Here is an 11354-nt window from a genome sequence, read left to right as displayed (position 1 = left end):
TGCTGGTGTTTCTTTATGTATTTCTTTCCACCAAAACATTAAGACAAATTGCCTGTATGATTAAACCCAAATCCTAATTCTGACGACCTCTTTGGGTGGTACACTTCAATTATTCTGGGGATTTTTCAAAAATAATCCAGACAGACTCTGAAGTTGTATTCTCGTCTTAAACAGATGGAAAGCTTCTAACGAGCAGTGTGTGCAGGAGGAGATATAAATATGCAGCTCACAGATGTCAGACACCAGCAGGTTTTCAGTTGCGGTTTCACTCACAGGGTTTCCTGTTTATGTGACACGAGCGAGCACAAACTTGTTTTTCCAAGACACCAAATGTAGAAAGTGGAATCTTTCTTTCCTCAGAGTTTCTTAACTGATTAAAGGATCTAATTTTAGACAGAGGCGATTAGGAAAAGGGCCGGGTTTGCTCACATTTTGTATTCACAGGAACACGACTTATAGAGGAGATCATATTTTATCAATATGATTATTTGTTTATTATTAAATGTCATCACAACAAAGTTGTTTTATGTCTGGCTGCGGATAAGTTACATTTACATCTCTTATTTTCTGCACCAACTTGCAGAAAGCAGCTGTTGCTAGAGATATAACTCACTTTATGTTCACTCTGCAGCTTCAGTTGACACAGAAATGGAAGATGTTTGATGGTGGTGGTGGTGGGGGGGGGGGGTTGGGTGCACAGCTGCAGGTGGTTGTGGTACATTTGCAGCACACAGCGAGCGATGTGCAGGCTGCTCTGTGACCACATCCTCTCCTCTCTGTCGCTCTCTGCTCCTCTGCAGGTTTCAGGCCTCGCTCCGTCTCCCTCACCAGCAGCAGCTCTGACCTCCTGCTGTGCACACGGACAACGCTCACTTCCTGCTGCTGTGTGCTCCACTCACACAGTTACTTTACTGACTGTTTGAACTAAAGGAAGAACTGCTCTATTCTTATAAACCATTTTGAGCTTCTTCTTTCATCAAAGTGCAAAGCGTTAAAACTGAACATCACCGAGATTAAGCAACTGAAACGTGTTCAAACGAGTCTTACAACAACTTTTAAATTCAATTTGTCGATTTAATTCAGTGAGAAACTTCAGTCACCTCTCTGTTTGTTTTCATGGAACATATTAAATGAAGCTGCTTCTAAAGTTTCCCTGAGCCGACATGTTTCCCACTCGTGTAGGTGACAAATAAGTGATTTCTCAGAAAAGAGTCAGATAAGGCAGCAGCTAAAAATACCTCAAACTGTCTGTGGAAAAAGTGACTCTGAAAGTGGGACGAGGTGTGACGATGCTATCTTAACTGCTTAAATCAACACACTTTGTTGCAAATAACAGCAAAGGATCAACTTAATCCTTGTTTAAATTTCAGGCTGAAATGAAGCTGATACATGAACTTATAGTTTAAATCAATAAGTAAACTTTATTTTATTTCCAACACATTATCAAAGTCAGTCAGTGAGAGTCTACAGGCAGGAGAGTTCATTTATAGAGCACTGTTCATACATAAAGCAATTCAAAGTTAAAAACAGCTTTAAATGAAATCTGACATCAAGCAAAAATAAGACAAAATATATTAAAATACAAGATCAGGTCAGATCAGAATAATGCAGCTGTTGTACGAGCCTGGAACCCTGTTACTGGGTCATACTTACAGTGGTGTAAGTGTTGATATATAAAGGAGTCTGGGACCCCAGAGGATTCTGGGAATTCTACAAACTAAGGAAAACTATAACTGACGAGTGATGCTTCAAAAGAAAGCAGGCTTAAGCCTGAGCATATACGGTGAACTCATCAGTTAAACTTTGCCTCTTATCAGTTCCCTGAACTTTCCCCTTAAAGGGTCCAGACCCTGAAATCTCTTTGATCCTAACTCATCAGTCATAATGTTCCTTAGTTTTAGTAGAATTCCCAGAATTCTTTCCTCTTGGGTCTCAGACCCTGGAGTCCCGGACTCCGACTGCTGCAATGTTCGATCTTCCCTTTTATTTTAAAATAGGTCAAATAGGAAATAGATTAAAGTGTAAGATCAATTAAAAAGTAATTAATTGTCGATTAAAGTAATGCATTACAGAGCAGGCGGTGTAAAACAGAATATTTTTGGCCTTGACTTTAAGGCGGGCGGTCAGAGTCGTTGCTCGTCTAACATCGTGCAGGATAAGCACGTTGACTTGACTTGGGAGATTATTCCAGGTCTGTGCGGCATGATAAAACTTCACCGTGTTTTGTTCTAACCCGTGGGACGGCCTCAGATGTCCTCAGGGTCCTGGATGGTTCATATGTCACGAGCGTATCTGAGATGTATTTGGGCGCTGAGCCACAGAGAGCCTTAAACACACGCAGAGAAACTTTGAAATGAATTCTCTGAGCAACAGGTAGCCAGTGTCAGGAAGTTAACACATTCTTTTATTGAGCATAAAATGAAGCATCAAATCAGTAACAAGCACAAACACACGGACTAAATATTTATCATTCATGCTGCTTTTGTCTTTAATATAGTCTTAAGAACATGCTTCGAACTGTTCCTCCTGTTCCTGTCACAAACAAAGATGTGGAAATGTAACCACGACACATTTTATTTACAGACGCGTGATGGTTGAATCCGATCAGCTCTCAGTTCGTCTGCTTTCCAGCTGAAGCCTGCAACAAACAGAGGACACAGTGTCTCTTTTGACTCTTTCCCTGACAAATTAAAGTGTACAGAACCATTTCTTAGTGCTTCAGAACACAAGCAACAAATAATAAAAACTATAAAAGCAGAAAGCGACACGTCATCAAGCAACAAAACAAGTGATGAAATATGTTGCTTTAAAAGAACAGTATCAGGAACACCTTCTACTATATTGTCTTTCAGTGTCACTTTTTACCCCAGCCTCCCCTTGTATGTTTTTTTGTATTAAAGATGGAGATGACGATAACGAACCTGAAGCTTCCACACCAGCAGCGTCACAAAGGCTCCGTAGAAGCAGCTCTTCACGATGAAAACAGTGTAGGAGAGTTTGGCGCTCACAGTGACCCTCAGGAATGTCTCTGCACAAAGTTCAGACGTTCAAATCAGCGACAGGATTCAAAGAGGAAACATCTGAACATGTCTGACAGTGATATCTGTTCTGTGATAATCATGAACATTTACCTCTTGACACGACCTTTCCTTCTCCTCCAGCAGTCAGGAGAATAAAGACAAGAATTAGACGAGGAAACACGATGATGATTTTCTAACAGGACAAAGCTTCAGATGAGATTATTCCTGAAGGTATTCTGAACTTACCTCCTTCTACACCTCTGATTGACTCTGATACAGGCAAATAATTTGTCCCGTTGTAGAAGTTGACGGTGCAGGTGAACTTATTCTCGGGTTCGTTCCAGTCTTTAGCAGAGACCCTCAGCCTGCTGCTGATGCTGTAAGACTTGCCTTCCGGCACGGCAGCGCTGTCTGTGGCCACACCTGAGGTTTTGTTCTCCCCGTTGATGGACCAGAACACGCTGACATGATCCGGGTAGAATCCAGAGGCCACACAAACAATGGTCTTCTTCTTCTTGTTCTGCTCTGCCTCTTGTCCACACTCCTTTGGTGAAGGTGGGAGAACTCTGACTGTTGGTATAACGGGATCACGATCTTTTTCTGCAGAGACACAGGACAGAAACCACTGAATTAAAACCTAAATCTTACATCTCAAAACCAGAAACTACACATGAACATCAGGCCACGCACGGCTTTTTCATACGCAACATCAATTGCAAATTAAACATGATCATTACAGGTTGAGTCTGCAGAATGTAGCTCCCACTTTAATCTAAATCACGTCAAGTTATCAGGTCGATCTTACCCAGAACTGTCAGCCTGGTTCCATCTCCAAAATGAGGAGGTAAGCTGCTCGAGCACACCGCTAACTCGCGTGTAAAAAACTCACCACAGCGACTGATCAGAAGCAGCACGTTTTTGTTTGGAGCTTTTCACTAACTAAACACACACACAGTAAAAACACAGTCATGTCTCATTTACTGTCTTTTTTTACTTTACTTCTTAAATAAAGCAGGTGAAGAAATTCTGTTTCACTAGTCAGATAATGAGAATACTTTTAGTGCTGATGCCAGATTTCACAGCTTCAGCAGAATGACCCTGCTGATAGATTCATCTCAATGTTTTCATGGCCAAAATAACAAAGTGAATGACTGCATTCAATAACATCCAGTAACCTCTGATCCTTCAGAAAACATCATCGGATTTCACTAAAGGAAGACCAGGTGTGTTAATGTTAAAATGGGTACCTTTGCACTCTTTGGCGTAGTTTTCAACTTCATTAGAGTGTAACACAGCCTGGTGAGATTTATCCTAGTATGTAGATTTGACATTTTCTTTGTAAGTTTAAACAACAAATCAGCACGACCATCTCTGAGCAAAACATTAAACTTATGAACGCAACCTTAATTTAGCAGATTAAGGTAAAAAATGAACACTTATGGCTGTGATTTTTATCATTCTCTTACCTAAAACTGTCAGCTTGGTGCCTTTTCCAAAGTAAGCAGGATAGTCGTTCACACTGATACGAGGCTGCAGAAAAAGCTGCTCACTGTTTTAAACAGTGAAGCTGCACACTGTGTTGTGCTCTTATACTTAGAAAAAACATTTACATGTGCACTCAAACGTCCTGAAGAAGCACTTTTACACAGTGACATCTCTTCTGATCGATTTCAAACAGCTGATTTAGGTTCTATTTAAGAGCAGAAGATTAAAACAGAACTCTAACTTGATATAAGTCTTAACTATTTAACTCTTGATTTGAGTACATTTTGCGTGTCTTACCTAAAACTGTCAGCTTGGTGCCTTTTCCAAAGTAAGGAGGATCGTTGGTGTTCACACTGATACGAGGCTGCAGAAAAAGCTGCTCACCTTTTACGTTCTGAAGCAGCTCTCTGTGTCGTGCTCTTATTGTTTTATTTTGAACTGAAAACTTTTAAATGTGCTCACAAGCCTCCTAAAGAACATTTACATGTGCTCACAAACCTCCTAAAGAACATTTACATGTTCACTCAAACGTCCTGAAGAACATTTACATGTGCACTCAAACGTCCTGAAGAAGCACTTTTACAGTGACATCTCTTCTGATCGATTTCAAACAGCTGATTTAGGTTCTATTTAAGAGCTGAAGTTAAAAACAAAACTCTGACTTTATATAGCTCTTTAACTTTTGATGCATTTTGTTGCTTTATGTTGAGTAAAGTTGACGTGTCTTACCTAAAACAGTCAGCTTGGTGCCTTTTCCAAAGTAAGCAGGATAGTTGTTGTTCACACTGATACGAGGCTGCAGAAAAAGCTGCTCACTGTGTTGAGCTCTTATTTTTAGTTCTGAATTAAACGTTTAGTGTGCACACACACACACACTTTTACACAATTACATCTCTTCTGATGATGTCAAACAGCTGATTTAGGTTCATTTTCAGGGCAGAAAATAAAAAACAGAACCCTAACTTGATATAACTCTTAACTCTTGAACTGTTGGTTTGAGTAAATTTGACGTGTCTTACCTAAAACGGTCAGCTTGGTGCCTTTTCCAAAGTAAGCAGGACTGTTGTTGTTCACACTGATACGAGGCAGCAGAAAAAGCTGCCGCTCAGAGAGCTGCTGACTGTCTCCGTCACTAAACTTCTGATTTCAGGTCCATTTAAGAGCGTGAGATTAAAGCAAACCCTCGGCTCTGTCCTGGCACACTTACACACTGGTTTGCTGTTAGATCCTGTCACACACTGTTTTAGTCTTTGTGATGGTCTTACCTAAAACGGTGAGTTTAGTTCCAGCTCCAAAGTAAGCCTCTCTCTGGTTACTCACAGTGTTTCACAGAGCTGATAAGAACCGGCTGTGAGAGTCACAATCTGGGCGTCGAGCCAAATGTTTTATTGCTGCTCAACTTTTACTGTTAAGTCAGATGAGGCTGATTTAACAAGCTCAAACTTCTTTTCTCTATGAACCTCTTTCACACTTTAAATGTAGCACATTTTTATTATGACGATCAAATAAAATGCCTGATTAATAGATTCTATGATTGCACGTACTCTTATAAAAGAACTAAGAGGAGAATGAAGCTCAGCTAGAATAATTTTCTTACCTAAAACGGTGAGTTTAGTTCCAGCTCCAAAGATAGCCTCGGTGTAGGAGCACAGAGACTCTCGACTGTAACAAAAACTCTTCCTGCTGACATTTTGAACATCAGTCTGCCTTTCATTTGACTATTTCATGATTATTTAGACTCCAAACTTTAATGAAATCAAAAGGTTTTCTTACCTAAAACAGTTAACCTTGTTCCTCCTCCAAAGTGAGCTTCATAACCACCAGTCACAGTGAATTTGCTCAGAGCTCAAAACAGCCCAGACGCTGCCGTACATTTGCTTCTTTAGTTTCTAAATATGTCACACGTAACTCTAACTCAACCAACAGCTTCTGCACAGTGGCCTGTGTTTTACAGGCTCTATCTTATTTACTTATTGCAGTTTGTATGCACCACATTACTGTTTCTCTCTGTTAGGATCTTACACATTTAATTCTCACACAGGCGGATTCATGAGCAGAGAGTTTGAAGTTTTACTCACCGAGAACAGTCAGTTTAGTTCCCTGGCCGAAATAAGCTTCGTACTGACACAGTGTTGCAGCTTAAGAACAAAAAGCTCTGAGCTGACGAGTACGATGAGCTTGTCAAAGAACCCCCCAAACTGCAGACTTTATCTCAGAAGTTTTACACATGATTTGTTTCTTACCTAAAACTGTTAACTTTGTTCCTCCACCAAAGTGAGCCTCTGAAGCACCAGAGTCACAGTGAACTTCATCGGTGCTCAAAACAGCCCAACATGCTGCCTCTACTCTGCTTCTTTACATTTGGTTACCTTTAGTTGTTATTTTAAAATGGTCTTTCTTTCCATCCAAACTTCTCTAACAGGAGATTAATTGAGTCTTTTTACTCACCGAGAACAGTCAGTTTAGTTCCCCGACCAAAGTAGGCTTCGTTATTGACACAGCGCTGAAGCTTACTGTCAAAAAGCTCTGAGTGAAACGGGAACTTTAAAGAACTCGCGCTCACTAAGTTTGTTAGATGAACATCACGTTTGTTAGATGAACATCACGTTTGTTAAATGACTTGTTCTGCAGACTTTAAATGTTTCTTACCTAAAACAGTTAACCTTGTTCCTCCACCAAAGTGAGCTTCAGTTCCAGAAGTCACAGTGTGTTCGATCAGTGCTCAAAACAAGATGCTGTCCTCTTTACATTTGTTTGTCCGTCTTTAAGAGTTGTTCACTTTTATTCCAGACAATAGACCTGCTTTAACTGATTTGGCGTCTTTTTCTGAGGCGAACTGATCTGATTAGATTTAAAGGTTTTACTCACCGAGAACAGTCAGTTTAGTTCCCTGGCCGAAATAAGCTTCGTTCTGACACAGTGTTCAAGCTTGAGAACAAAAAGCTGCGAGCAGAAGGCCCAAACTTGTCCTTCTTACTGCAGACTTTATCGTAGACTCTATATACATGATTTGTTTCTTACCTAAAACAGTTAACCTTGTTCCTCCTCCAAAGTGAGCTTCAGTTCCATAAGTCACAGTGTGTTTGATCAGTGCTCAAAACAACATGCTGCTTTTATACCTGACTTGCTTTTAAATGTCACTATTATTCGCCTTATTACTCTCTTATTACTGATATTATAATTAAAGAGACAGGTCTCCTTTTACTCCATTTACTTTGTTTCATGAGGAGAATCAATCTGATTAAATGTGAACGTTTTACTCACCGAGAACAGTCAGTTTAGTTCCTGGGCCGAAGTAAGCTTCGTAATTGGCACAGCGCTGAAGCTTACTGTCAAAAAGCTCTGAGCTGAACTCAAACTTTAAGGAGCCGAGAACATTTTCATTCTACAAATCTTCTTACATTTGTCCTGTTTTAAACATTATGGACTCACCTAAAACAGTCAGTTTGGTTCCTTTACCAAAGTACGCTTCGTTGGCGTTGTCACAGTGCAGAAACACTGAGCATCAAACTCTTGTTTGTTTCTCTTCCACAGTTAACTCTGAGAAGGTTTTACTCACAGTTTTATGATACTTCAAGTTTGAATCTTTGTGACATCTGTGAAATACAGTAAAAAACTGAAGTATTTACCTAAAACAGTCAGTTTGGTTCCTTGGCCAAAGTATGCTTCAGCATTGTCACAGTGCAGAAACACTGAGCGTCAAACTCTGGTGTCTTTCTCCACCAGATTTCACTTAGTACGTGTTTCCAAGTATTTCTGTCTCTCTTCAGACTCCAAAGCAAAGTTGAATCTGTCTAAATACAGTAAAAAACGGAATATTTACCTAAAACCGTCAGTCTGGTTCCTTGGCCAAAGTAAGCAGGCTCAGTATTGCTCACAGTGTCTCTGTTCAGCTCAATATTTCACATTTTTCACAGCAGCTGTTTTTTCTTTCACATTCACACTCGTGTTTTCGTTGTTGCAGGTGAGTTGAAATGAACTAAAGTCACAAAAGCTGAAACTTACCCAGAACTGTGAGTTTTGTTCCCTTTCCAAAGTAAGCTTCAGCTCCAGTGTCACACTGAAAGTCTCCTCTACCAAAAAGTCTCAAAACTTTCCTCAATCAGCACGATGAGCCTCAGAGTGATGATCCAGAGGATGAAGAAGGTTTAAACACGCAGCAGCAGCTTCATGAGGTTTAAATGTGTTTGCTTTGTCGAGATGAGACAACAAGCATCCGAACACTGAACTTGTGATTTAAAAGTCTTTTTAAAAAGATTTTTCCTGCAGATTTTCTGCTCATAAATAAACTGTTGAATGCTGAGGCCTCCTGTCGTCCTGCACAGCTTCATATTTCAGCTTTTTCTGCCCTCCTGACAGCATGTAGCCGTCTGCACACTGTGTGTTAATGGGAGGAGGTTTTTGTACGGCGGCTCTATGGGATTGTATCACCGTGGCCCCCTGTCCCCACGGTGAAAAAGCATCACACAAAAACCTAATGCGCGTTTGTGTCTCTGCGCTCTGCCTCCCCCACCCCGCTCCTCCATATCTCAGCCTCCATCTCTCTGAGCCGGAGAGCAGCTGTGCAGCTCTGTGCTGCGACCTGACTGCTGCTATTTCTGTGACAGCTAAGAAAAGAACAAGAGGAAACTGCTCTTTGTTTGTCAGAGGGAGTGACACCTCTGCTGGTCACACCTCTTCATCCAGTCAGCAGTGAAGATGAGTCGTATATAAAGAGAAACATTCACTACTTCATATCTCAAAATGTGAAAACTGTCGCTTGAACCAACAGATAGTTATGACCTGACCCTGAAATATCTCTCAAATCCACAATGTTGGATTTCTGAAGATAAATCTTTCCTGTTTTTCCAGAATATAGATGTTATTATGTCCTCTCTTCTCACGATGGTCCACGCTTTTGGAAATGTACACATTTAAGGGGCGAAGTCGTTGTTGTTCAGTGGCTACTGGACGTGTAAGTTGTTGTTCTGCTGCACAAGATATAATATAAATATGATAATAGATTTATAATGATACAGTTAGTGGCATAACAAGTTGTTTTATGTTTATGTTTTGAAGGAGGAGCACTGCACATTATAAACATAAGAAATCATATCAATTTGCAGATTTACCAACACAGGCTGATTTTCTCAACTATAAAAAAGTTAAAAGAAAACATACTAAGCACATAAACATAGGAAAGCACACAAACAACATGATCATAAACATATAAACACAAACAAAATCAAACAGACTTGAAAAAGACCAACGCAGAAAAACAACAAAGTATGACAACAATCATTTTTAGATCATTCATCCAGTGTTAGCCTCGTGCTAGCTAGTTGAGGATGCGTTTCATCCATTATGAAGTCATGGTGGGTGATGGAACATATTTTAATACCAAAGAAATTATTGCATCACCAGATTTAATTTTCCATATTTTAAAGGGGAGTTTTATCAAATGTTATAAGTACAAAATCAGAACATAAAAACTGATAGAATAAAATCTGCGTTTGACATTTCAGAATAAGATTCAGTTTTTTGTGTCTTCCATCAGCACCTTTCTGAATGAGTCTCTATGAAAGTGTTCAATGGTTTCTTCATCAAACAGGACCTGATCTAAGACAAGCGTTGCACATTCAGCTTAAATGTTTATGCACGTGGCGTTGGTCCGTTCTGTCCATACATTTTTTAAGATTTGAACAACATATTGTTTCATCTGTATTTTATTGATTAGTATTATTAAACTATAAAAGTGGCTGTGGTGATATATTCCCATTTATGATACTTAATGCAAGTTGCTGCATCCTTCAGCTCATTTAAACACTGAGGTGATTTGACTGGACGTGCTCTGCACTGACCTTTCTTTGAACCCCACACCTTGTTTTGTAATCCCACATGATCCCTGTAGAGGTCAGTGTATGTTAACCTCTTAAACATGATAACTTCATACTCTCAGCCTGCAAACAGAATTTAAAAATACAGGTAAGTTAGTCACAGATGAGACGCTGCAATAAAGGACAGTAATGTTATATTGGAGTATTAAACTAACCCGTTAACACCTGCTGTCTTATCTGAACAAGCAGCCTTGTGGTTTTGTAGGAACAGCGCTGAACTGTGCAGAGGCAGCACGTCTTGTTCCTTTTCATCAGAGGACTTTATTGTGCTGCTTCACAAGTTTGTGTTTACTTATTTTATTGTGATTGTAAAAAGGAGCTTTCATGAGCCTCACATCTTTAGCAGAGGTAATTGTTACTAGATGCATTTCCTCGCTGTTGTTTCACAGTTCAGAAATGGCCATTTAATGCAACTTAACACAGCCTTCCTAAACTGTGACAATAAAATAAACAAAAAAGCAAATAAACTAATACATCTTCAGTATTTTATTTTATTATAATGTACACTGAAAATACAACGTATCTCCATCAGGGTTCAAATATGAATATCAGTATGCGATGCCCTTATCAAAACGTTTTAAAACAATCAGATCACAATTTATAATTAATAACTTTCAAGAGTCTTTAAACCTCTAGAGCACAATATTTGAGAATAATCACTTGAGAGGGCGTGCTGTTGTACTGAATATCAGCACGGCTGTGATTATCCTCGGCAAAAGGTGTGCTGATATTCAGTACAACAGCACGCCCTCGAGTGTCATATTGCTTTTATAACGTCATATTTATATGTATTTATATATATACATATTTAACAACACATATGGCTCTGACTACATGACTAGCTTAAGAACTTAGTAGATAGATATAGATATACAAATTATTCTCATTGCAAATGAAATGCACAATTAAATTATGTTTGGCAGCAATCAACTCCATAACAGCATAAAAAAAGTGTGTGTGCATCCACACACAT

General features: G+C 39.5%; 1 protein-coding gene across 1 annotated transcript in view; it reads right to left on the bottom strand.

Moving 5' to 3' along the window:
• Nucleotides 1-2376: 2376 nt before the first annotated feature.
• LOC138590868 (M1-specific T cell receptor beta chain-like) overlaps nt 2377-11354 on the bottom strand; it is a 90537-nt gene continuing 81559 nt past the window's right edge. The window contains exons 3-7 of the mRNA XM_069661277.1: nt 6279-6350; nt 3267-3620; nt 3132-3155; nt 2922-3028; nt 2377-2638 (exon numbers count right to left, since the gene is read on the bottom strand). Of these exons, the coding sequence (XP_069517378.1) occupies nt 2612-2638; nt 2922-3028; nt 3132-3155; nt 3267-3620; nt 6279-6350 (584 nt within the window). The 3' untranslated portion in view covers nt 2377-2611. The remainder of the gene's footprint in view (nt 2639-2921; nt 3029-3131; nt 3156-3266; nt 3621-6278; nt 6351-11354) is intronic.

Source organism: Semicossyphus pulcher, unplaced genomic scaffold, assembly GCF_022749685.1.
Source record: "Semicossyphus pulcher isolate SPU_LCO1_2020_fin unplaced genomic scaffold, fSemPul1.0.p SCAF_14, whole genome shotgun sequence".
Lineage (NCBI taxonomy): Eukaryota > Metazoa > Chordata > Actinopteri > Labriformes > Labridae > Semicossyphus > Semicossyphus pulcher.
The sequence above is the reverse complement of the archived record's forward strand: the minus strand, read 5'-3'. Positions and strand labels throughout refer to the sequence as shown.